Raw genomic sequence first — 27,392 nt, forward strand, 5'->3', positions numbered from 1 at the left:
CGATTGTCTCAAGCTGCTGTAGGGTATTTTAATCTCTTGAAAAATTGAGTTAACCTGCAGAAATCTGGTCATTGTGAAGCAACACACAAAATGCAGGAGGCCAGGCAGCATCTTTGGGGGAAAAAGGTACAGTCGATGCTTCAGGCTGAGAAGTCTTCGGCAGGTTTGTCACAGGCACCCGGGACCAGCTGGAAAGGCATTCTGGTCAGCATGGATAAGTTAAGCTGAAGGGCCTGATTCTGTGCTGTATAACTCTGTGACTCTACAATTTTCAGAACTAGAGTTACCTGAGTCTTTTAGTTTATATCTAGTTGTTAAAATAACATTTTATTTTGTTGTATTCAATGCAGATAAAGCCACAAATCCCTTAAACCGAGAGCTGGAATGGGACTCGATTAAAGCATTTTGTGACCAGCTGAACAAGGAATTAGAGGGGTAGGTATCAGAAAAAATCCCACAGTACAGAATGTTGAGATCGTTCTAAAATTGTTTCTGATTAAACAGTAACAACCATTGACTTCTATGCGTCCATGAGTCCGGGAAAACTGGTGTTATGTTAAATGACCCCAAAATATGCAGAAATGTAGGATTTAGAGCTATAGAACCATAGAACATTACAGCACAGAAACAGGCTTTTTGCCCCTTTTTGGCTGTGCTGAACCATTTTTCTGCCTACTCCCACTGACCTGCACTTGCACCATATCCCTCCATATACCTGTCATCCACGTACCTGTCCAAATTGTTCTTACATGTTAAAAGTAAGCCCGCATTTACCACTTCATCGGGCAGCTCATTATTCCATACTCCCATCGCTCTGTGTGAAGATGCCCCCCCCCCCCCCCACATAGTTCCCTTTAAATTTTTCCTCCTTCACCTTAACCCATGTCCTTGGTTTTTTTGCTCCCTTAGCCTCAGTGGAAAAAGCCTGCTTGCATTCACTCTATCTATACCCATCATAATTCTATATACCTCTATCAAATCTCCCCTCTTTCTTCTATGCTCCAGGGATTAAAGTCCTAACCTATTCAGCCTTTCTCTGTAACTCAATTTCTCAAGTCCCAGCAACATCCTTGTAAACCTTCTCTGCAATCTTTCAACCTTATTAATTTCCTTCCTGTAATATGGTGACCAAAATTGCACACGATACCCCAAATTCGGCGTCACCAATGCCTTACACAACTTCATCATAACATTCCAACTCTTATACTCAATACTTTGATTTATAAAGGCCAATGTACCAAAAGCTCTCTTTATGACCCTATCTACCTGTGATGCCACTTTTAGGAAATTTTGTATCTGTACTCCCAGATTCCTTTGTTCTACTGCACTCCCCCATGTCCTACCATTTACCTTATATGTTCTACCTTGATTTGTCCTTCCAAAGTGCCATACCTCACACTTGTCTGCATAGAACTCCATCTGCCATTTTTCAGCCCGTTTTTCCAGCTGATCCAAATCCCTCTGCAAACTTTGAAAAACCTTCCTCACTGTCCACTACACCTCCAATCTTTGTATCACCAGCAAATTTGCTGAACCAATTTACCACATTATCATCCAGATCATTGATATAGATGACAAATAACAATGGACCCATCACTGATCCCTGTGGCACACTACTAGTCACAGGCCTCCACTCAGAGTAGCAATCCTCCACTACCACTCTCTGGCTTCTCCCACTGAGCCAATGTCTAATCCAATTTACTACCTCACCATGTATACCTAGCAGCTGAATCTTCCTAACTAATCTCCCATGTGGGGCCTTGTCCAAGGGCTTACTGAAATCCATGTAGACAACATCCACTGCTTTCCTTTCATCCACTTTCCTGGTAAACTCCTCGAAAAACTCTTAATAGATTTGTTAAACATGACCTACCACGCACAAAGCTATGTTGACTCACCATAATAAGTCCCTTTCTATCCAAATACTTGTAGATCCTATCTCTTAGTACTCCTTCGAATAATTTACCTACTACCGACGTCAAATTTACCGGCTTATAATTTCCCGGATTATTCTTAGTGCTTTCTTTAAACAACGGAACAACATGAGCTATCCTCCAATCCTCTGGCACCTCACCCGTAGATACCGACATTTTAAATATATTTGCCAGGGGCCCTGCAATTTCAACCCTAGTCTCTTTCAAGGTCCAAGAGAATACCCTGTCAAGTCCTGGGGATTTATCTACTCTGATTTGCCTCAAGGTAGCAAGCACTTCCTCCTCTTCAATCTGTATAGGTTCCATGACCTCACTGCCTGTTTGCCTTATTTCTATTGACTCCATGCTAGTTTCCTTAGTAAATACCGATGCAAAAAACCAGTTTAATATCTCCCCCATTTTTTTTTTTTGGTTCCATACATAGCCGACCACTCTAGTCTTCAAGAGGACCAACTTTATCCCTTACTATCCTTTTGCTCTTAATATACCTGTGGAAGCTCTTTGGCTTATCCTTCACCTTGACTGCCAAAGCAACCTCGTGTCTTCTTTTAGCCCTCCTGATTTCTTTCTTAAGTTGGGCTTTTTATACTCCTCAAGCACCTTATTTGCTCCCTGTTTCCTATACATTATACATCTCTCTCTTCTTCTTTATCAGAGTTCCAATATCCATAGAGAACCAAGGTTCTTTATTCTTCTTCACTTTGTCTTTAAACCTGACAGGAACATACAAACTCTGCACTCTCAAAATTTCTCCTTTGAAGGCCTCCCACTTACCAATCACATCCTTGCCAGAGACCAACCTTTCCCAATCCACACTTTTTAGATCCTTTCTCGTTTCTTCAAATTTGGCCTTTTTCCAGTTTAGGACCTCAGTCTGAGGACCAGATCTATCTTTCTCCATGATCAAGTTGAAACTAATGGTGTTATGATCACTGGAACCAAAGTGTTCCCCTACACACACCTCCGTCACCTGTCCTAACTCATTTCCTAATAGATCTAATATTGCATCCTCTGTAATTGGTATCTCTGTATATTTCTTGTCGGTTTGAGCAGACACGCTTTATAAGGCATTGGTCAGACTGTACTTGGAGTATTGTGATCAGTTTGGGCCACTTATCTAAGAGAAGATGTGCTGGCACTGTCCATTTAGAACAGAGATGAGGTGAAATTTTTTTAGTGCATATGTGGAATTCATTGCCACAGACATTTGTGGAGGCCAAGTCTTAGAATATATTTGAAGCAGTGGTTGATAGATTCTTGATTAGTCAGGGCGTCAAAGATTATAGGGAGAAGGCTGGAGAATGGGATTGAGAGGGATAATAAATCAGCCAGGATGGAGTGGCATAACAGACTGGATGGGCTGAATGCTAAATAGCCCAATTCTGTTCCCATGTCTTATGGTGTTTGTACAGTTAATCTAAGCCATTTATTTTCTGGACCAGTGGTCATTTGAAGGCATTTGAGCTCGGCTGTGACAAGCCTTTCTCGGTATTTCAGTGAAAGCGTGCTTTCTCTCATGAGCTAAAAGATATCGTGGCAGCCATGGCTCAGAGAGTAGTTACACCAGGATTTGCATGCAAAGCTATGAGGAGGTAAAACAAATTATGTAAATTGAGTTCAGGGGTCAGAACGTTATGTTGCCACTTTATAAAGCCCTGGTTAGGCACATCTGGAGTATCACATTCATTTCTGGTTGCCACCTCAGAAGAAGCATGTGGAGGATTTGGACATGGTACAGATAGGTTCATCATAATTCTGTCTCCATGTTATAAGAGGTGAGATTGGGCAAATTTGATTCATTTTCTCTTGAGTGGCAGAGGCTTAGGGTAGACTTGATAGAAGTTTATAAGATTATGAAGGGTCTAGATAGAGTGGCCAGCCTGAATCTTTTTCTGAGGGCTGAAATGTCAAACACTAGAGGGCATCCATTTAAGATGAGTGAGGGCAAGTTCGTATGAGAGGTGTGGGGACAAGTTTTTTTTTACAAGAAGAATGATGGTTATAAGACAAATGCGACAAGGCTCATAGATCAGCACATAAATATGCAGAGAATGGAGGGACATGGGCTTATCAGTAGAACGGGTTAGTTTAGTATGCATTTATGTACCAGTTTAATCTGTTCCTGTACTGTACTCTTTCATGTTCTAAAGATTAGTTAGGATACAGAGTTCCTAGACATCTTTATTTTGGAGGTATTTTCAGTTCCAGGTGATCATGGACTGAAATTGTTGCTAGGACTTCTGTGGATGATGTCTAGGCACACACAGGCTGCTGGGTATTTGCAGTGTAATCAAATATTGAACAGCACCACTTGACATCACTTGCACAATATTTTAATGTGCAAAAAAAGGCCTGTGACTACCACATTCTGTGGACTTTAACTAGAGGACTGAGAACAATTTCAGCATTACGTTGCTGCAGCCCAAGAACCCAAGAGCTGCAGATTTCTCCACATACACTTCTTTAACAATATTCTCTTGGTGATTTTTTTTCTTATCCAAATTCTACCAACCGATCTCTTGGCTCCCATCTCCTTTACTTTTCTTGACTCCTGTCATATTTCAGTCAGCTCATTATCATCTCTGCAGCCAACCCTTCCCCCCCGTCCCCCCATTCATCCCACCCTTTCTGCCCATCCTGTGGCTTTCTGTATAGTACACTTCCTATATACTGAACTGTTGCTTCATAATCTCAAGTCTTTATCAGGAGTATTTCTATAATAGACTAAGGGGAGTTTTATGAGTCAAATCTTGGCCTGTTACTGGCCATAATTATTTGCCATTCCTGAGTAAAGCATTGGGCTGCACATTGTTGCATTGTCCATTTCTGATTAGGTTACTTTAACATATGTAGAAATAATTTTTAAATGATGGATTTTTTGTAGCAATGTAAAATTCCTATTCTTTATGTTCTGCTTTATTTTTAGTGATATGCATATCTTATAAAATTGTTTTTCCAGACCCCAGCTTGCTACAAGATTTCTGGCACATAAGATCCAGTCCCCACAAGAATGGGAAGCAATTCAAGCCTTAACAGTAAGATTAATAGTCTCTTTGTGTAAAAATGCTTTTGAGCATGAAATTACATCAATAATTGTCAAGAGTATAATCATTCCAACCTAGAGCTGCCATGCTTCCTAAAGTTGAATACTTTAGAATATCATAAAAAATCAAAATGTAGTTTCAGTTTAATTTAATTTTTTTTGCAGTCAGTATTGCGAAAGTACGTTCAGATATCTTTGCTGCTAGTTAAGCTGAAGTATGTAGGTTGAAATGTTTTTTGTGCATAGTCCACATTTCATTGCCCTTTGCAGGAAGATCTGTGCAAAACAAATAACAGTTACAAGTATATAAGATTAATTATATTTACACTATAAATATAAGAATCACTCAGCTCAGATATTCAGTATTGAATAAGAAGCATTTTTTGTTCTAAGCATCAGTCTGGACTGACAGTGTACTTGTTTATTGCATTACTTTTCCTTACATGTTGGTAATTTATGGTCAGCAATCAGTTGCCAATTTTCCCCCGGTAACTTGTTCATCATTGTTATAGGAACAACTTTTTTTCCCTAGCACTCCAGGAAGGGGCCAAAACACAAGTCAGGATGTTCCAATTTATATGATTATTTTTTTTAATATCAACAGAACATGAAATTTCTGACCAAATAAAGCTTTTTAATAGTATTATTTTTGGGTATAGATGAGCAAAGGGATCCTTTGTATAACTGTCATTACAAAGAAAACACGGTAGCAATACGATCTGTTAAGAAGTTTGTGTAGATTTGGCATGTCATCTAAAATTTTGACAGTCTTCAATAGATGCACAGTGGAGAGTATACTGACTAGTTGTATCATAGCCTGGAATCAAAGCAACACATACAGAATGCTGGAGGAACTCAGCAGGCTAGGCAGCATCTATGGAAAAAAGTAGTAGATATAGCTTAGTCCTTCCACAAGAAATCAGCATTCATCGCCAAAGAACCTCACCGTCCAGGTCATGCTCTCTTTTTATTGCTGTTATCAGGAAAGAGGCACAGGAGTTTTAAGTCCATACCACCTGTGTTAGAAACAGTTATTGCCCTTCAACCATTACGCTCCTGAATCAGTGGATAACTTTATTCACGCCAACAGTAAACTGATTCCACAACCTATGGACACAGACTTTCAAGGGCTTTATAGCTTATGTTCTGAGTATTATTTATTATTTGTTTTTTTTATTTGCTCAATTTGTCTCCTTTTGCGCATTGCTTGTTTGTCAGTCTTTGTGATTTTCATTGATTCTGTTCTATTTCTTTGTACTTTGAATATCCACAAGAAGATGAATTTCAGGGAAGTGTATGGTGACATATAAATATTTTGGTAATTAATTTCCTTGGAAAATGTCTACTACAGGATGTACTCTGAGGTACATTCTACAATAGATGTCCTTTCTTTGTCTCTGAGACATTCAGATGAACTCTGAGCCCTAGCCATACGGAAGGGAAAATGAATCTCGATTTCATTCCTAATTACTCTCCATTTGCTTTTGCTTGAGATGCCTTTTGCTGGTGGCATTGTATATCCTATGAGCAACATTGTCCAGCCCATTCTGTAAGAAAATGTGTAGAGGAATAACTTTCAGAAAGTTGCATGAAAGTAGCAGTTGGGTTCTGATATTTTTGATCCAAGATTCTTTCAGAAATCAGCAATGAGGCATATAACCTGTTGCTTCACAGTTGTTTTATTAAGTGCTGATAGAACAAAGAGAGCAGAAGCCGGTAGCATAAAACTTAAAGATAAAACTACGATGCTAAGACGATGGTTACTGTTTTGTTTGGCTATTTTATACCACAGAGATGATGAAAATTCCATTGAAATTTGTAGATAGAGTAACCAAAGAGAAAGCACTCATTCAAATGCTGTAGTACCAAGTTAACCAATGAGAAAATATAATGAAGGAGCTTCCAGCACTTTCTAGAATTATATTTTGAATAGCCATTGGAGGCATATTAAACTATATACAAGCTACTTAAAGTACAAGCAGATGATTGCAAAGAAAATAAAAATTAAGACTGTAAGGCAGAATTAGCTCATTTGGCCCATCAAGTCAGCTCTGCCACTTCATCATAACTGATCCATTTTCCTCTCAGCACAATCTCCTACCTTCCTTCCCACCACCCCCCCCCCCCCCAGTATTCCTTCATGCCCTGACCAATCAATAAACTATCAAGCTCTGTCTTAAATATACACAAAGACTTGGCTTCCACAGCTGTCTGTGGCAAAGAATTCTGCTGATTCACTGCTCTCTGGCTACAGAAATTCCTCTCTCATCTCCGAGCTAAAAGGACACCTCTCTGTTCTGAGGCTTTCTCCCACACAGGAGACATCCTCTCCACATCCACTCTTCACGCTGTCAAGGCCTTTCACCATTTGATAGGTTTATTAGGTTGCCCCTCATTCTTCTGAATTCCAGTGAATACTGGCCCAGAACTCTTCATATGACAAGCCATTCCATCCTGGAATCATTTTCATTAACTTCCTTTGAACTTTCTCCAATTTCAGCACATCCTTTCGAAGATAAGGGGCCCAAATCTGCTCACAATATTCCAAGTGAGGCCTCACCGGTACTTTATAAAATCTCAGTGTTATATCCTTGCTTTTATATTCTAGTCCTCTTGAAATAAATGCTAGAATAGCATTTGCCTTCCTCACCACAAGACTCAACCTGCAAATTTAAAGTGCAAAATAAAATTTATTATCAGAGTACGTACATGTCAGCACATACAACCCTGAGATTCTTTTTCTGCAAGCACACTCAGCAAATCCGTAGAATAGTAATTGTAAACATCAGAAACTAAATTGTGAACAAACTATACAAATGAATAGCAGTAAATAATAAACATGAAATAACATTATAATGGAATCCTTAAATGAATGTAGCTATCCTCTTTTGTTCAAGAATCTAATGGTTGAGCAATAATAGCTGTTCTTGAACCTGGTGGTGTGAGTCCTGAGGTTCTTGTACCTTCTACCTGATGGCAACAGCAAGAAAAAAGCTTGGCCTGGGTGGTGAGGATCTTTGATGGATTCAGCAATATCCATTACATTTTGTAGGATTTTCTGCTCAAAGGCATTGGTCACCACTCATCTATAGAAGTTTGCCAAGGTTTTCAATGACGTGCCGAACCTCTGCAGACACCTGAGGAAGTAGAGGCACTGTCGTGGTTTCTTTGCAATTACATTTATATGATGGGTCCAGGACAGGTCCACTGAGATAGTGACACCCAGGAATTTAAAGTTATTGACCCTGCCCATCTCTGATTGATGATTACTGGCTCATGGACCTCTGGTTTCCCTCTCCTGAAGTCTACAATCAGCTAATTCCCTAAATTAACCTTAGGAAATCCTGCATAAGGACCCCCAAGTCTCTTTTGTTTTTTGTATTTTCTCTCCATTTCGAAAATAGTCAACCCTTTCATTTCTTCTTACATGGGAAGACTGGGAAACTCATTCTGTAAAAGGGCTGGATGGTTTAGAGTTTGTGAAATGTATGCAGGATAGTTTTTTGCAACAATACATAGAAGTACCGACTAGAGATGGGGCAGTGTTAGATCTCCTGTTGGGGAATGCGATAGGTCAGCTGACAGATGCATGTGTTGGGGAGCACTTCAGGTCCAGTGATCACAATAGCATTAGCTTCAATATAATTATGGAGAAGGACAGGACAGGACCTAGAGTTGAGATTTTTGATTGGAGAAAGGCTAACTTTGAGGAGATGCGAAGGGATTTAGAGAGAGTGGATTGGGTCAAGTTGTTTTATGGGAAGGATGTAATAGAGAAATGGAGGTCATTTAAGGGTGAAATTATGAGGGTACAGACTCTTTATGTTCCTGTTAGGTTGAAAAGAAAGGTTAAAGGTTTGGAAGCACCATGGTTTTCAAGGGATATTAGAAATTTGGTTCGGAAATAGAGGGATGTCTACAATAGATATAGGCAGCATGGAGTAAATGAATTGCTCGAGGAATATAAAGAATGTAAAAGGAATCTTAAGAAAGAGATTAGAAAAGCTAAAGGAAGATACGAGGTTGGTTTGGCAAATAAGGTGAAAGTAAATCCGAAAGGTTTCTACAGTTATATTAAAAGCAAGAGGATAGTGAGGGATAAAATTGGCCCCTTAGAGAATCAGGGTGGTCAGCTATGTGTGGAGCCGAGGGAGATGGGAGAGATTTTGAACAATTTCTTCTCTTCGGTATTCACTAAGGAGAAGGATATTGAATTGTGTAAGGTGTGGGAAACAAGTAAGGAAGTTATGGAACCTATGACAATTAAAGAGGTGGAAGTACTGGCGCTTTTAAGAAATTTAAAAGTGGATAAATCTCTGGGTTCTGACAGGATATTCCCCAGGACCTTGAGGGACATTTGTGTAGAAATAGCAGGAGCTCTGACAGAGATCTTTAAGGTGTCATTAGAAATGGGGATTGTGCCGGAGGATTGGCGTATTGCTCATGTGGTTCCATTGTTTAAAAAGGGTTCTAGAAGTAAGCCTAGCAATTATAGACCTGTCAGTTTGACATCAGTGGTGGGTAAATGAATGGAAAGTATTCTTAAAGATAGTATTAATAATTATCTGGATAGACAGGATCTGATTAGGAGTAGCCAGCATGGATTTGTGCATGGAAGGTCATGTTTGACAAACCTTATTGAATTTTTTGAAGAAGTTACGAGGAATGTTGACGAGGGTAAGGCAGTGGATGTAGTCTATATGGACTTCAGCAAAGCCTTTGACAAAGTTCCACATGGAAGGTTAGTTAAGAAGGTTCAGTCGTTAGGTATTAATGCTGGAGTAATAAAATGGATTCAACAGTGGCTAGATGGGAGATGCCAGAGAGTAGTGGTGGATAATTGTTTATCGGGATGGAGGCCGGTGACTAGCGGGGTGCCTCAGGGATCTGTTTTGGGCCCAATGTTGTTTGTAATATACATAAATGATCTGGATAATGGGGTGGTAAATTGGATTAGTAAGTATGCCGATGATACTAAGGTAGGAGGTGTTGTGGATAATGAGGTGGGTTTTCAAAGCTTGCAGGGAGATTTATGCCGGTTAGAAGAATGGGCTGAACATTGGCAGATGGAGTTTAATGCTGAGAAGTGTGAGGTTCTACATTTTGGCAGGAATAATTCAAATAGAACATACAGGGTAAATGATAGGGCATTGAGGAATGCAGAGGAACAGAGAGATCTAGGAATAACAGTGCATAGTTCCCTGAAGGTGGAGTCTCATGTAGATAGGGTAGTGAAGAAGGCTTTTGGAACGCTGGCCTTTATAAATCAAAGCATTGAGTACAGAAGTTGGGATGTAATGTTAAAATTGTACAAGGCATTGGTAAGGCCAAATTTGAAATATTGTGTGCAGTTCTGGTCACCAAATTATAGGAAAGATATCAATAAATTAGAGAGAGTGCAGAGACGATTTACTAGGATGTTACCTGGGTTTCAGCACTTAAGTTACAGAGAAAGGTTGAACAAGTTAGGTCTCTATTCATTGGAGTGTAGAAGGTTGAGGGGGGATTTGATCGAGGTATTTAAAATTTTGAGAGGAATAGATAGAGTTGACGTGAATAGGCTGTTTCCATTGAGAGTAGGGGAGATTCAAACGAGAGGACATGATTTGAGAGTTAGGGGGCAAAAGTTTAAGGGAAACACAAGGGGGTATTTCTTTACTTAGAGAGTGATAGCTGTGTGGAATGAGCTTCCTGTAGAAGTAGTAGAGGCCAGTTCAGTTGTGTCATTTAAGGTAAAATTGGATAGGTATATGGACTGGAAAGGAGTGGAGGATTATGGGCTGAGTGCGGGTAGGTGGGACTAGGTGAGATTAAGAGTTCGGCACAGACTAGGAGGGCCGAGATGGCCTGTTTCCGTGCTGTGATTATTATATGGTTATATGTCCATATTCTTCCCAACACTGTTTTCCATCTACCCCTTCTTTGCCCATTCTCCTAATTTTTTCTAAGTCCTTCTGTAGTCTCTCTACTTCCTCAAAACTACTCAACCCCACTCCTCTTTGTGTTGCTTACAAACTTGGCCACAAAGCTATATCATCCTGTTCTTAACTTCACTGGCACTTGGCATAGGTAGCAATCTAGAGATTACTATTTCGGAAGTCCTGTTTTTCAGCTTTGTACCCAAATCCCTATAACCTTGTTTACCTATGACATTAGAGCCAATAAGTGCCATAATGTCTGGCTGCTCATCCTCATCCTTAAGAATTGTAAGGAACATCCCTGACCCTAGCCTGATGAGCCAAAGTCGCTCTAAACACTGGCACACACAAAAGAGTGGCCACTCAGAATGGCCGCTCCGCTTGCACTTGAGTTATTAAGCAGTCTAATCTGAGAATTAAACAGTTGGATCCAACAATGCTTCTAACAAAGGGTGTGGGGCCGAATTTCATAGAATTCCTCTTTCCTTTCCCTGTCTAATGTTAAATTCCTAAGTAAATAATATAGAGCATTTCAAGTGCTAGCCTAACTCTGATATGCAAGTCAGCTGCTGCTGTTGTTCAAGGGAGAAGAAAGTAATGTACTTTATGGTGCTGTAAAAAGTATAAGTATGTTCAGACCTTTAGAAGTTAGATCTTCATCCAATATTCATGATATGCTCCATTCTTCCCCATTTTATTATAGGTCTTGGAGACATGTATGAAAAACTGTGGCAAAAGATTTCATAATGAAGTAGGAAAGTTCAGATTTTTGAATGAACTCATCAAAGTGGTGTCGCCCAAGGTAAGAAATGTCACATCAGACTTTGTAGACTTGGTACTGTGCTTACACTTAATGATGCCCAGAGAATAAGCAGCCTGTAATTGACTGATGCCATCTGATTCACATTCCTGAGCAGAGTTTTTTTAAGGTAGAACAGTATTTTGCAATGAGGCTGGTAATGAGTATGGAAACTTGCAGTAAGTCACCAATGTTGTGCACCTTATTTTGTTGCCAGTGTGAAGGTCAGTATAATAACACTATTAAAGTCCCAAAAATTATTAGCATTTGATAGGGGCTGCATCCATAATTGCTAGATTGACACATCAGAATCAGGTTTATTATCACCGCCATGTGATGTGGAATTTGTTAACTTAGCTGCAGCAGTTCAAGGCAATGCATAATATAGAAAGAATAAAATAAGCATCAATTACAGGAAGTATATAAACAGCGTCTGTAAAAGGTATTTCCCCCCCCCCCCCCGAAAGTTTTTGTCTTATTGTTTGACAACATAGAATCACAGTGGACTTGGACCATAGAACATTACAGCACAAAAACAGGCCCTTCAGCCCTTCTTGACTATGTCGAACCATTTTTCTGCCGAGTCACACTGACCTGCACCTGGATCATATCCTTCCAAACTGAGCCTGCATTTACCACTTCATCTGGCAACTCATTCCACACTGCCACCACTCTATGTGAAGAAGCCCTCCCTATTGTTCTCTTTAAATTTTTCCCCCTTCACCCTTAACTCATGTCCTCTGGTTTTTTTTCTTCCCTAGCCTCTGTGTAAAAAGCCTGCTTGCATTCACTCTAGCTATACCCATCATAATTTTATATACCTCTATCAAATCACCCCTCATTCTTCTACGCTCCAGAGAATAAAGTCCTAACCTATTCAACCTTTCTCTGTAACTCAGTTTCTCAAGTCCCGGCAACATCCTTGTAAACCTTCTCTGCACTCTTTCAACCTTATAAATATCCTTCCTGTAATTTGGTGACCAAAACTGCACACAATACTCCAAATTTGGCCTCACCAATGCCTTATACAACCTCACCATAACATTCCAACTCTTATACTCAATACTTTGATTTATAAAGGCCTATGTACCAAAAGCTCTCTTTATGACCCTACCTACCTGTGACGCCACTTTTAGGAAATTTTGTATCTGTATTCCCAGTTCCCTCTGTTGTACTGCACTCCTCCATGTCCTATCATTTACCTTGTATGTTCTACCTTGGTTTGTCCTTCCAAAGAGCAAAACTTCACACTTGTCTGCATAAAACTCCATCTGCCATTTTTCAGCCCATTTTTCCAGCTGATCCAAATCCCTCTGCAAGCTTTGAAAAACCTTCCTCAGTCCACTACACCTCCAATCTTTGTATCATCAGCAAATTTGCTGATCCAATTTACCACAGTATCATCCAGATCATTCATATAGATGACAAATAACAATGGACCCAGCACTGATCCATGTGGCACACCAGTAGTCACAGGCCTCCACTCAGAGAAGCAATCCTCCACTACCACTCTCTAGCCTCTCCCATTGAGCCAATGTCTAATCCAATTTACTACCTCACCATGTATTCCTAGCGGCTGAATCTTCCTAATGAACCTCCCATGCGGGACCTTGTCAAAGGCCTTACTGAAAAAGTGCATGTAGACAACATCCACTGCCTTCCCTTCATCCACTTTCTTGTAACCTCCTCGAGAAACTCCTAATAGATTTGTTAAGCATGACCTACCACTCACAAGGCCATGTTGACTTTCCCTAATAAGTCCCTGTCTATCCAAATACTTTTAGATCCTATCTCTTGGTACTCCTTCGAATAACTTACCTACTACTGACGTCAAACTTACCGGCCTATAATTTCCCGGATTACTTTTAGACCCTTCTTTCAACAACAGAACAACATGAGCTATCCTCCAATCCTCCGACACCTCACCCATAGATACCGACATTTTAAATATATTTGCCAGGGGCCCTGCAATTTCAACACTAGTCTCCTTCAAGGTCCGAGGGAATACCCTGTCAGGTCCTGTGGATTTATCTACTCTGATTTGCCTCAAGATAGCAAGCACCTCCTCCTCTTCAATCTGTATAGGTTCCATGACCTCACTATCTGTTTGCCTTATTTCCATTGACTCTACGCTAGTTTTCTTAGTATATACAGATGCAAATGTTGTAGCAGAGTTTTAACACTTTACTTAAAATAAAAGACAGAGACTCTCTGGGCTCAGTTCGCAGCGAGAACCTTTATTGTCGTGATGATCACGGAGAGCCAACCCTCACAGTGGAGAGACTGACTCTGACCAGACGTGTATGCGAGTTGACCTTTATACAGATAGATGAAACGGTTTAACGGAAAGTAATAACACCGTATGTCACGTCTTAGCCTGCGGTTTTAGCTGGAACGGGTTGCTCTTAGCCGTTAAGGCAGAAGCTCTGGGCTGTGGATAATAACTAAGCTGTTGCAGTTCTCGTAAGAACGTTGCTCTGCAGAAGTAAGGCGTTAATCACCTTTGACACACATACTAAACCGAATGTTCCAAACGGGCTCCTAGCAGCAAGCAAGGAACATTCTGCAAATGCAGAGTTTTCACCACCACACAAAAAACCCATTTAATATCGCTCCCATTTCTTTTGGTTCAATACATAGCTGACAACTCTGATTTTCAAGAGGACCAATTTTATCCCTTACTATCCTTTTGCTCTTAATATACCTGTAGAAGCTTAATTTGGCTTTTTTTGGACACTGATCAACAGAAATATAAAGTGATCTAAATTAATTACAAATATAAAACACAAAATAACTGATTGCAAAGTGTACACTCCCTTTAATACAGATAATACAGATCATCACTGGTGCAGCCAATCAGTATCAGATGTCACATAATTAGTTAAAAGAAGATCACCTGTGGCAGTCAAGGTGTTTCAATTGATTGGAGTAAAAATACAGTACGCTTGTATCTGGAAGGTCCAGATCCTGGCGAAAACTACACCAACTTTTATTGTATCTTATTGAAAAGCACAAGCCCGGAGATGGATACAAGAAAATTTCCAGGTCACTAAATATCCCTTGGAGTACAGTTAATTTTCAAGAAATGGAAGGAATATGGCACATCGCCCAGAGCAGGCTGTCCTTAAAAACTGAGTGACTGTGCAAGAAGGGGACTAGAGAGGGAGGCCACCAAGAAACGAATGACAACTCTAGAGAAGTTGCAAGCTACAGTGGCTGAGATAGGAGAGACTGCACGTCCAACAACTGTTTCCCGGGTGCTTGACCAATAGCAGCTTTATGGGACAGTGGCAAAGAGAAAGGCACTTCTTAAAAAACTCACTTGAAATCTCAGCTAGACTTTACCAGAAGGCATGTGGGAGACTGAAGTCAGCTGGAAGAAGGATCTATGGTCTGATGAAACCAAAATAGAGCTTTTTGGCCATCAGACTAAACACTGCATATCATCAAAAACACACCATCCCTACTGTGAAGCACGGTGGTGGCTGCATCACGCTGTGGGGATTCTTCACCGCAGCAGGCCCTGGAAGGCTTGCGAATGTAGCAAAATACAGGAAAATCCTGGAGGAACACCTGATGCAGTGTGTAAGAGAACTCCATGGGAGAAGATTTGTTTTCCAGCAAGACAATGACCCCAAGCATAAAGCCAAGCTACACAGGAATGGCTTAAAAACAACGAAGTTAATGATCTGGGGTGGCCAAGTCAAGAGTCCAGACCTCAATCCAACTGAGAATTTGTGGCTGGACAAGAAAAGGGCTGTTCATTCACCATCCCCATGCAATCTGACAGAGCTTGAGCAGTTTTATAAAGAAGAATGGGGAAAAATTACCTTGTCCAAAGCTGGTAGAGACATATCTACACAGGCTCAAGGCAGTAAATGCTGCCAAAGTTGTGTATCTACTAAATACAAACTTGAAGGGGGTGAGTAATTATGCAATCAATTATTTTGTGTTTATTAATTGTAATAAATTTAAACCAATTTGCAGAATTTTTTTCACTTTGACACAAAAATCTTTTATGTTGATCAATGTCAAAAAGCCAAATTACACTGTGATACAGTGTTGTAAAACAATAAAACATGAAAACTTACAAGGAGGATGAATACTTTTTATAGGCACTTTGTATAGTAAATAGATTTAAAATATTGCAAAAACAGAAGTAATATACAGGGATCCCCTGTTTTCCGAGCATTCGCTTTATGACAGCTCGCTGTTACGAAAGACCTACATTAGTACCTGTTTTTGCTAACCAAGGAGGATTTTCGCTTTTACGAAAAAAAGATCCCTGCTTTATACGTGTTTACCCCGAGAAAGACTACAATGGCCATGAAACCTTGTGCGGGCAGTTGTTTGTGCATGCTTGTATGTGCGTGCATACGCATGTGCGACGAAGGAATTGGTTGTTGACTTCAGAAGGAGTAGCGGACCGCACGACCCCATCTACATCGGTGGTGCACAGGTGGAACAGGTCAAAAGTTCCTCGAGGTGAGTATCACAAATGACCTGACTTGGTCTAACCAAGCAGAGTCCACTGCCAAGAAGGCCCACCAGCGCCTTTACTTCCTGAGAAAGCTGAAGAAATTTGGCCTGTCCCCTAAAACCCTCACTAATTTTTATAGGTACGCCGTAGAAAGCATTCTTCTTGGACGCATCACAACCTGGTATGGAAGTTGTCCTGTCCAAGACCGGAAGAAGCTGAATAAGATCGTGAACATAGCCCAGCACATCATACAAACCAGTCTTTCATCCTTAGACTCACTTTATACCACACGCTGTCGGAGCAGTGCTGCCAGGATAATCAAGGACACGACCCACCCAGCGAACACACTTTTTGTCCCTCTTCCCTCCGGGAGAAGGTTCAGGAGCTTGAAGATTCGTACGGCCAGATTTGGGAACAGCTTCTTTCCAACTGTGATAAGACTGCTGAACGGATCCTGACCCGGATCTGGGCCGTACCTTCCAAATATCTCGACCTGATTTGCACTACCTTACTTTCCCTTTTCTATTTTCTTATTATGATTTATAATTTAAATTTTTATTATATTTACTTGGGTTTGTACTTCAGGGAACGCAAAGCGCAGAATCAATTATCGATGTGATGATTGTACGCTCTAGTATCAATTGTTTGGTGACAATAAAGTAAGTAAGATGGGAGCTGACTGATTTTACAGCTTTCTGTAGCTTTCAGTCCTGTGTTGTGGCTGTGGCGCCTCCCCCCCCCCATACCAGACAGTGATACAGCCTGTCAGAATGCTCTCCACGGTATATCTATAGAAGTTTTTAAGTTGTTCAGATGAGAAACCAAATCTCTTCAAACTCCTAATGAAATATAGATGCTGTCTTGCTTTCTTTATAGCTGCATTGATATGTTGGAACCAGGTTAGATACTCAGAGATCACTCACTCTCTCCACTTCTGATCCCTTTATGAGGATTACTTCGTATTCCTTCGTCTTACCCTCCCTATGTCCACAATCAGCTCTTTTGTTTTACCAGCATTGAGTGCAAGGTTGTTGCTGCAACACCATTCAACTAGCTGTTATATCTCACTTCTGTACCTCCACCTGAGATTCTACCAACAATGGTTGTATCATCAGCAAATTTATAGATGGTATTTGAGCTACACCTTGCCATGGTCATGGGTATAAAGGGAGTAGAGCAGTGGGCTAAGCACACACTCCTGAGGTACACCAGTGTTGGTCGTCAGCCAGGATGAGATATTATCACCAGTCTGCACAGATTTTGGTCTTCTGGTTAGGAAATTGAGGATCCACTTGTAGAGGGAGGTACAGAGACCCTCGTTCAGTAGCTTAATGATCAGGACTGTAGAAATGATGTTAAACGCTGAGCTGTAGTTAACAAACAGCATCCTGACTTAGGTGTTTGTATTGCACACTGCCAGATGAAGAACTCAACCCACCCGGTGCTATCCTGTGCCTTGTCCTCTTTCTCCCCAGGAGCTGTGACAATGAATTAGCACCAATCAGATCACCAGCATTTGGGCACAGAACAAATAATATCAAGTTCAACCTACTTGAACACTCATGAATGCGGCCAAACAAAACAGCATTACTCCAGGGCTAAGGTGCAAAACACAATACCAACGGTTGTACATAGCACATATAAGACAGCAGTAAAATAGAGTCACACACTTTGTTAAAAAAGTAGTCCAAATCTCTTAGTCTATGAATGTTGCTGCAGTCGAACACAATAAATCTTGTCTTCTGCCAAGCGAACACTAGAGGGCAGCACTGCTGCAGCATGTATGCCATGCCACACCGCCTCCAACACTCTGGTGGAGTTCACTGACTCCAACACCTCTTCTTGGTGGCTGCAAACAGGCGACACTGTGGTTTGAAGCTTAATATACACTACAATCAAGGCCACACGGTTCCCCCGCCGTCTACCAATAAAACAGTTGGATTTGCAGCATTCCACATTACCAATGTCCAACAGGGTCTTGTATCACAAGAAAAACAACAAAGACAATCACTTGCTGTTAGACTGCACACTGCCTTGGCGCACCAACGCAGGCAGCAGCACGATCCATGCGAAGTCCAACTCTTCCAGTTTCTCCACCAATAAACAACTTGTTAATGGGGTAGACCTGCAGTGCTTTTAAATTCTTAACATCTAGCAAGGTCTTGTAATCACTGCAAATACATTTTTTAAAAAAATGACAATAACAGCTCTGATTAGCCCCATGGAAGCCGCAGTCTCTGAGTGTGCCACCATCTTACCGTAACACAACCAGAAAATGATTCAAATTCTTCCAATAAAAATCTGTAGAAAGGTCAGAATAATAGTTTAGAAATACATTACACTGACAAAGATTCCTGGTTGAGTTGAGTTGAGTTGTACTGTTAAGAAATCTGCTTCAAGCTTTGTTTGTGGTAACCATATTTTCTTGTTTCTCATTAGTATCTTGGGACACGAGCACCTGAAAAAGTAAAAAATAAAGTCCTAGAACTGATGTTCAGTTGGACAGTGGGTTTACCAGATGAACAGAAGATCACAGAAGCTTATTCCATGCTGAAAAAGCAAGGTTGGTTTGGTCTGTTTCATTCGTTTGCTTGAACCTGTGACTGCCTCCTAATAAAGCGCCTTGTTCCTAATTTAAGTGACAACAGTACCAATTTGTAAAAAAGAATTGAAAAAGGAAAGGGTATGGGACCATTATATCAGTCCCATACCCTTTCCTTTTTCCAACACATTGTTAAACACCATTAAAATTTTGTAAAAATTTGTTCATTCTACTGATGTCAGAACTCAGGGAAAGATTGAGTAACCTGACTACTAGTAGGGAAAATCGGTATAGATTGTTAAATGGTAAAAGAGCACCTAGAAGGTAATAATGGTTGGACAGAATCCACATGCACTTGTATTTGAAAGGGAAATCATGATTGACAATTGATTTTTTTTTGATGTTGTAACTAACAGAATGGATAAAGGGAAGCCAGTGAATGCAGTAGTTAAGTTTTCGAATACTTTTGAATAAAGTGACATATGGAATTATAGAATCATAGATGACCAGGCCTTTCAACTCATGTAGTTCAACCCAACCTGATCTGCATTATCCTATCTGCCTGCATCTGGACCATAATCACATTGTACCTCTCCCATCTGTGTTCTTATCCAAACATCTTTTAAATGCTACAATGAATTCCACTGGCAGCTTGTTCAACACACACACACACATCAGTCTTTGAGACGTTACCCCTCAAGTATTTCAAGTTTCATTCTCAACCCATGTCTGGTTTTAGTCTTACCCAATCTGAGAGGAAAAAGCCTGCATGCATTCATTCTATCTATGCCCCTTAGATCTTGAATACCTCTATAAGATTTCCCCTCATTCTCATGTGCTCCAGAGAATAAAGTCTTAACGTATTAAACCTTTCCCTTCAAGTCCTGGCAACATGCTTGTAAATTTTTTCTGTACTTTTTAACACTTCTTGATACCTCTCCTGTAGGTAGGTGACCAGAACTGCACACTATACTCCAACTGCATCAGTCTCACCAACTTCTTATGCAATTTCAACATAGCATCTCAACTCCTGTGCTCAGTGCCCTGACTTATGAAAAACCAATTTGCCAAAATCTCTCTTTGTGACCATATCTAACTGTGATGCCAAATTCTTGCATGTGGGTTTGGGGATATTATACTGTAATAGATTGAGGATATAGTGACCTACACAAAAAGAGTGTACAAATAACACACACAAAATGCTGGAGGAACTCAGCAGGCCAGGCATCTTCTATGGAAAAGAGAACAGTCGACGTTTCAGGCTGAGACCTTTCATTGGGACTGGAGAAAATAAAATGAGGAATCTGAGTTAGAAGGTGGGGTGGAGAGGAGGGAGAAACACAAGGTGATGGGTGAAACTGAGGGTGGGGAGAGATAAAGAGCTAGGAAGTTGATTGGTGGGCTGGAGAAGAGGCAATCTAATAGGAGAGGACAGAAGGCCATGTAAGAAAGAGAAAGGAGGGAGCACCAGAGAGAGCTGATGGACAGGCAAGGAGATGAGGAAAAGGGGATGGAGAATGGTGGGGGCATTATCAGATGTTTGAGAAATTGATGTTCATGCCCTCAGGTTGGAGGCTACCCAGATGGAATAGAAGGTGTTGCTCCTTCAACCTGAATGTGGCCTCATCGCAACAGAAGAGGATGCTATGGACTGATATATGGGAATGGGAAGTGGAATTAAAATGTGTGGCCACTGGGAAATCCCGCTTTTTTCTGGCGGACAGAGCATAGGTGCTCGGTGAAGCAGTCTCCCAGTCTGCATCTGGTCGCAGTGTATCCACTGCTCACAGAAGCCACACCGGGAGCAGCAGATACGGTAAATGACCCCAACAGACTCACAGGTGAAGTGTCGCCTCACCTGGGAAGGACTGTTTAGAGCCCTGAATGGCGGTGAGGGTGGAGGTGCAGAACTTGTTCCACTTGCAAGAATGAGTGCCAGGAGGCAAATCGGTGGGGAGGGATGAATGGACAAGAGAGTCTCGTAGGGAGCAATCCCTGCAGAAAGCAAGAAGTGGGGTGGGGAATGGGAAGATGTGTTTGATGGCATATATATTGATATTTAGAAAACAGAGTATACAAATAAATGGGCTAATTTGAGGTTTGGAGGCTGTGTCTAGTGGGGGAGCTGTTGTACCTCTCAAATGATATCAATGATTAGGAATACAAGCTCATATAATCATGCTTTATGATAATATATAGCTGGGTTTCAGTGCGGGTTGCAAGCAGGATTTAGCAAATAGTGGATGATGTGACAGATGGAATATAATGTGGGAAAAATATGAAGACACCCACTTTCAATTTTATAAAAAAAAGCAAGGAGGGTGTTCTTTTAAAAGGTGAATGATCAAAAGGTATCAAAACCTGAGTATCATTTTCCATTAATCATACTGGATCCTGACATTTGGCGGCCTTGGTTCTGGTGTGGAGGTGACATGAGTTAAACAGTTTCCATTGATCCAGTAGATCAGCTTCACTTCAGTAGGAAGAGGTTTAATCTTTGTGATAAAATGTTGAAAAAATTTATTGAGACAATAAGGTGACCATCCTTGATGCCCATCTTTGTCGAGATTGCATCTTTTGATTTAGATAACAGTTTACACCCATCATGTTGCAGACATAAGATAAAGATGAATTTCAGGTGACATTTAAGTTTAAGAAGGGCCTTCCATATTCCCTGTCAATCAATGGAGTTAATCGGTTTTTGGGTTATGTGTACTTATCAATGTGTATGAATGATGCTTTTTGCCTTGCTCCTCATAGTCAGCAAGAGAACAAAGAGGAGCAGTTGAATTGGAATTTCCTTTTGAGCATAGAATTGTCTGCTAGCTGTCTTTTGTTGCTACATGATTTTACTGAAGCTTTATTTAAATTATGTCTCCAACTAAATGCATATTTAGTATGTATTTTAAATTAAAATAGATGTATATTTATGTCTCCAACTAAGTGAGTTATGTATTTTAAAGATTTCAATACACTTGTTCAATGGCTACTGATAAATATTGAAAGAATTTTTATTTTAAATAATGCTTAAATGAGTTTTCACTTGTTACAATATAAATGCTTTTATTAGTGAATGTCTTAGTATGAAAGTAAAAAGCTAATTCATAAACACAACCAGCTTCAGAAAGAAGAGATTATTAAAAAATGTAATTTTCCACTGATGATAGATTAAAGAACTACAATGCTATTTCTAATAGGCTAGAGTCCCTCTGCTTTCTGATATGTTTATTCAGCATTGCTTGTAAATTCTATAATCTACAATGAACCTGTACTTAGCATCCTCTTAAACTACTGGGGAAGTCTTTGCCCAGCCATTGATAGGGAATTTGGCTTTATTTTTTTTTTACACATTATTCCACAGGAATTATAAAACAGGATCCTGTGTTACCTCATGAAGAGCCTCTTCCTCCACCACCCCCACGTTCAAAGAATGCTATGTTTGAAGACGAGGAAAAGTCAAAGGTAATTTGCTGATTCTTGTAGCTTTGTCCATAGGGGCACAAGGCCAAGTGTACATTTCAGGTGAAAGAGGTTAGGAAAGCATGCACCAGTGTATCATTTTTCATATTTACTGTATTGATTTTATATTTATACAAGTAAATAGCTAAATGAACATCTTGGAAAGCAGGACTGAATGTTATAGAAATCTATGTAGGTGTAAGATTTTTTTTTAACATAGGCCAGTATTTGTATCCTTTTGTTCTGAGGCAACCTCTTGTTATTGATTAAATTTCATTTTGTTGCACAAAATTCCAGGATATTTGCTGCTGTTTAGATTCTCTTGATTTTGAGTTGGAACTGTAAAGTCTATGGGCTATGCCTACAGTCCACTGAGGAGAATCCGGACTACAGAGCGCACCTGATTAAAAGCCGCACGCTCTAATTTTAGAAAGAAAATCAATTTTGTACTTGTACAAGCCGCACCGGATTTTAAGCCGCAGGTGTCCCACATTGTAATATGAGATATTACACGTGAGGATTTTTTAACTTTTAATTAAATCCGTATGGTAACATAAACAAATACATATTGCAAATGCTTTTTTTCGAACAGTGCCTGTAACACAGCGACTTTTAAATATACATACGTATCGGTAACACACAAATTACGTTGCGTATACTTTTTTACTGAACAGTGCACGAACAACATTCCAATATCTCCTAACGACTGGTAAAAAAAATATATATACTGCAGCCTACCAGGAAAAGTTATTGATCGCCTTCTTCATCTTCCTCCTGCGCACTAAAACCATCAAAGTCCTTCAGTGTCCGAATTGAATAAAACCTCAGGATCTCGTCATTCACTTCAGTCTCTTCGTTGTCGCTCTCACTTGAGCGCACGCGGTCCTCTTCATCACGCAGCAGTCCAGCCTTTCGAAACCCGCTGGTGATGGTGGATGTTGTGACACGGCTCCACGCATTTAGGATCCACTGGCAGACTTAAATTAAAGATGCTGTTCACATGCGTCCTGTTTTGGTAAAGGATTTCTCGCTGCTCGTCATCCAAGCCTCCCACTCAACGCGCAGCGCCACTTTAAATGCCCGGTTCACGCTGATGTCCAGTGGCTGCAAATACTTCGTGGTGCCCCCAGGAATCACAGCTGGAATTGAGTTTGTACTCTTGATGGCAGCTTTCACTGAACTTTCATTGTCAGCCGCTTAAAAAATCACCATCGGTGGAAGCTTTAGTCCGGATGCTGTGCAGCTCCAGAACACAAGTAAAATGCGTTCTCTCATGGCCAGTTGTTTTCAGTGTGTTGGACGAGTCACCTTTTTTTTATTAACAGTCCGAGTGAGAGGCAGGTCAAACGTCAAAGGTACTTCATCCATATTTATGATATCATCTGGCCCGATGGAATTCTCCACTATCTTTGTTTGAGTGAATGTGTGGAAGTTAGCAAGTTTTTCCTCGTGGTGTCGGGAGGGAGCTGCTGACAGAGTTGTGCGTACCCTGACGGACAAGCCTTTTCGTCTCATAAATCTAAAACACCACGATGGCCCACCTCTAAAATCTTCGATTTTCATTTTGGTGGCGATTGCTTTAGCCTTCAGTCTGATCTGCACGGTGGAAACATCGCGGTCGCCTGCTCTCTGTGTGTTAACCCAGTCTTCAAGAAAGTTTTCAAGTTCAGGCCATCTGTTATGATTACCTCTGAAAGCTTTTGTCTTCTTTTTGCATTGACTCAGTTCTTCATGCTGGCGTCTCCAACGTCTCACCATCGATTCATTTATGCCAAGATTATGTGCAGCAGCTCGATTTCCTTCTTCAACCGCCAGATTGATCGCCTTTAACTTAAAAGCTGCATCATATGCTTTTCTTCGAGTGTTTTCCATGTTGATGAGGGTGAGTACAAATGACCGATTTACAATAATTGTGAAAGTGCGCTTGATTTTTTGGCGGCGTGAAAAAAAAACATGCATTAGCCGCACCGTAGTATAGGCTGCAGTGTTGCCGCAGTGTTCAAAGCGTGGGAAAAAAGTAGCGGCTTATAGTCCGGAATTTACGGTACCTCACGAATTGGAATGATCTAAATTTTGAGATGAGAACTATCCCAAAGCTATTGCATTATCTATTTAATGTTTGTTTTCCAGTAGTGACTGCCAGGTGAACAGATTTTTCATGTGCTGAACTGCACAGAGGAGATCAAAATAAAGTTCTGTATGTCTCAAGTTTGCAAAAGACCAATTTGATGTTCCACAACACTTCTGGGACAATGTCCTGTGGACAGATGAGACAAAAGTTGAACTTCTTGGCAGAAATGCACAACACTATGTTTTGGAGGGGAAAGGGCACTGTTACCAACACCAATACCTCTTCCCAACTGTAAAGCAAGTTGGAAGGAACATCGTGGTTTGGGGCTGTGTTGCTGCCTCAGGGCCTGGACAGCTTGCAATCGTTGAGGGAGCAATGAATTCAAAATTGTATCAAGACATTTTACAGGAGAGAATCAGGGTAGCGGTCCATCACCTGGAGTTTAATAGAAGTTGGATGATGCAACAAGACAATGATCTGAAACACAAGAGTAAATCAACAACAGAATCATTTTATAAAAAAAAAGAAGAAAATCTGTGTGTTTTGGAATGGCCAAGTCAGAGTTCACACCTTAACCCAGTTGAGATGCTGTGGCATGACCTGAAGAGGGCTCCAGCCTGGACTGTGAATGAGTAAACAATGTGTCCAATAAAGACATGTAAAGTACAATTGTTTGTGTGTTATTAGTTTAGGCAGATTGTGACTAAGACGAAGATCAAAACACATTTTATGAGTATCAACACTTTAGATACAACACTGAGTCAAGTCATCTGCAGAAATTCTCTGATAACTCAGCAATAGTTGGGTATGTAAGTGGAGGACAGGAGGATGTATGCTCTGGTGGAGGACTTTGTCAAATGGTGCAAGCTGAATCATCTACAGCTTAACATCAGTAAGACAAAGAGTTAGTGATGTACTTCAGGAAGACCAAGCCTGAAATGCTCTCTGTTACTATTGATGGTGAGGACGTGGATGTGGTGAGGACCTACAAGTACCTGGGGGTGCACCTGATGACGGACTTGAGTGGAGCACCAACACAGCGGCTGTGTACAAGAAGAGCCAGATTCACCTTTACTTCCTGAGGAAGCAGGTCCATTAAAGTATGCAGGACTCTCCTTCTACCAGTCTGTTGTTGCCAGTACATCTTCTCTGTGATGGTGTGCTGGAGCAATGGCATCAACAGGCTCAATAAACTGATTAGGAAGGTGGCTCTGTTATTGGAGTCAAACTGGACACACTGGGGGCTGTGGTAGAACAGAGAACCCTACAGAGACCGCTGGCAATTCCGGACAGTGTTTCTCACCCTTTGCCACCTTGGCTGAACAGAGGAGCACTTTTAGTAATAGACTGCGCTGCTCCAAAGTGCACTATATCAGGTCATTCTTACCCTCAACTATTAGGCTCTATAATGAGCGGGGGAAGTGATGACCCCCTCCTGTTAGACTGTTTGAGGTAACTGATTTTTAATTCTTACTTATTTCTCTTCTGATATTTGTATATCTGTGCAAGTGTAATGCTACTGTGACACTGTCATTTCCTTTGGGATCAATAAAGTGTCTATCTGATTCATGCAGAAAATCAGGTAATTACAAAGGGTTCATAAGCTTTTTCTTGTAACTGTAGAATAAAGTAACAGCTACAGAGAGAGGTAAACCATAAGGTTGAAGGTCATAATGAGGCAAAGAGTCCATGCTATCGTACTGTGGAACATTCAATAATCTTATTAACAGTGGGGTGAAAGTTGCCTTTGAGCCTGATGGTATGTGTTTTCAGGCTTTTGTATCTTCCACTTGATTGAAGAGGGAATGTCTGGGATGCATGGGGTCTTTGATTATGCACATTAATTACGCTGTTTTACTGATAGAAAGCGAAGTATAGGCAGAGTCCATTTATAAAAGTTGCATTTATATAAAAATTTCCGCAACTATGAGACATCCAAAAGTAGTTGGCAATCAGTGAGACACTTTGGAAGTATTGTAATTGATGTACTGGCGAAACTTCATCATTCCAGTCCATCAGAAACAGTTGTTAGGTTCTCCTGTATGCCTTGTTAATACAAATATCTAATCATGTGGCAGCAACTCAGTGCATAAAAGCATGTAGCCATGGACATCTTGACAGAATAAAAGGCAAGGAATACAGGTTTTTGATTGAAGAAGAAACAGGTATAGACAGAAAAGAGCAAATGAGGTACTTAAGGTGTATAAGAAATGCAGGAGAACACTTGAGGGAAATAAGGGTTAACAGATGTGGTTGCTCTAGCAGACAAGGTGAAGGAGGATCTAAATAGAAACACAAAATGCTGGCAGAACTCAGCAGGCCAGACAGCACCTATGGGAGGAGGTAGTGACGACATTTTGGGCCAAAACCCTTCATCAGGAGCCAGGAGTGAAGGAGGATCTGAAAGGTTTCTACAGAGAGCAAAAGAATAGAAAGGGACAAAATTGTAGCCATCTGTGCATAGAGCTAAAAGAGATGATTTTTTTGCACCCGTTTATCGGCAAATGGACGCAGAATATATAGAAGTGAGGCAAAACAGCAACGAGTTTATGAACCCTATACAGATGACAGAGGAAGAGTTGTTTGCTGTCTTAAGACAATTAGGTGGATAAATCCCCAGGGCCTGACAAGCTGCTCCCTCCCTGTAGGAGGCCAGTGCAGAAATTGCAGGAGCCCTAACAAAGATATTTAAAACTCCTTGGCAATGGGTGAGGTGTTGGAGAATTGGAGGATAGCTATTGTCTATTGTTTAAGAAAGAGTAATCCTGGAAATCATAGGCTGGTGAGCCTGACATCGATAGTGGCTAAGGTCGTCTAAGGGAGCAGATATTTAAATATTTGGATAGACAGGGATTGATTAGGAACAGTGAACATGGCTTTGTGTGTCTACCTAATCTTACAGAGTTTTTTGAGGTAGTTACCAGGAATGTTGATGGAGGTAAGGCAGTGGATGTTGCTTAGATGGTCTTTGGAAAGGCCTTTTACAAGGTCATGCATGGCAAACTGTTCAAGAAGGTTCAGTCGCTTGGTATTCAGGGTGAAGTAATCATTTGGATTAGACACTGTCTTTGTGGGAGAAGCCAGAGAGTGGTAGCAGAGAATTGCCTCCCCGACTGGAAGCCTGTGACTAGTGGTGTGCTGCAGGA

At 40.7% G+C, this 27,392-nt stretch overlaps 1 protein-coding gene across 2 annotated transcripts in view; it reads left to right on the forward strand.

Moving 5' to 3' along the window:
* Window positions 1–27,392, forward strand: part of gga1 (golgi-associated, gamma adaptin ear containing, ARF binding protein 1) — an 86,561-nt gene that overhangs the window by 18,794 nt on the left and 40,375 nt on the right. For both annotated transcript variants that reach the window (XM_059954204.1, XM_059954203.1), the window contains 5 exons: window positions 351–435; window positions 4,894–4,969; window positions 11,599–11,697; window positions 18,614–18,737; window positions 22,078–22,178. In XM_059954204.1, the coding sequence (XP_059810187.1) occupies window positions 351–435; window positions 4,894–4,969; window positions 11,599–11,697; window positions 18,614–18,737; window positions 22,078–22,178 (485 nt within the window). The remainder of the gene's footprint in view (window positions 1–350; window positions 436–4,893; window positions 4,970–11,598; window positions 11,698–18,613; window positions 18,738–22,077; window positions 22,179–27,392) is intronic.

The sequence above is a fragment of the Hypanus sabinus genome, chromosome 29 (assembly GCF_030144855.1).
Source record: "Hypanus sabinus isolate sHypSab1 chromosome 29, sHypSab1.hap1, whole genome shotgun sequence".
Lineage (NCBI taxonomy): Eukaryota > Metazoa > Chordata > Chondrichthyes > Myliobatiformes > Dasyatidae > Hypanus > Hypanus sabinus.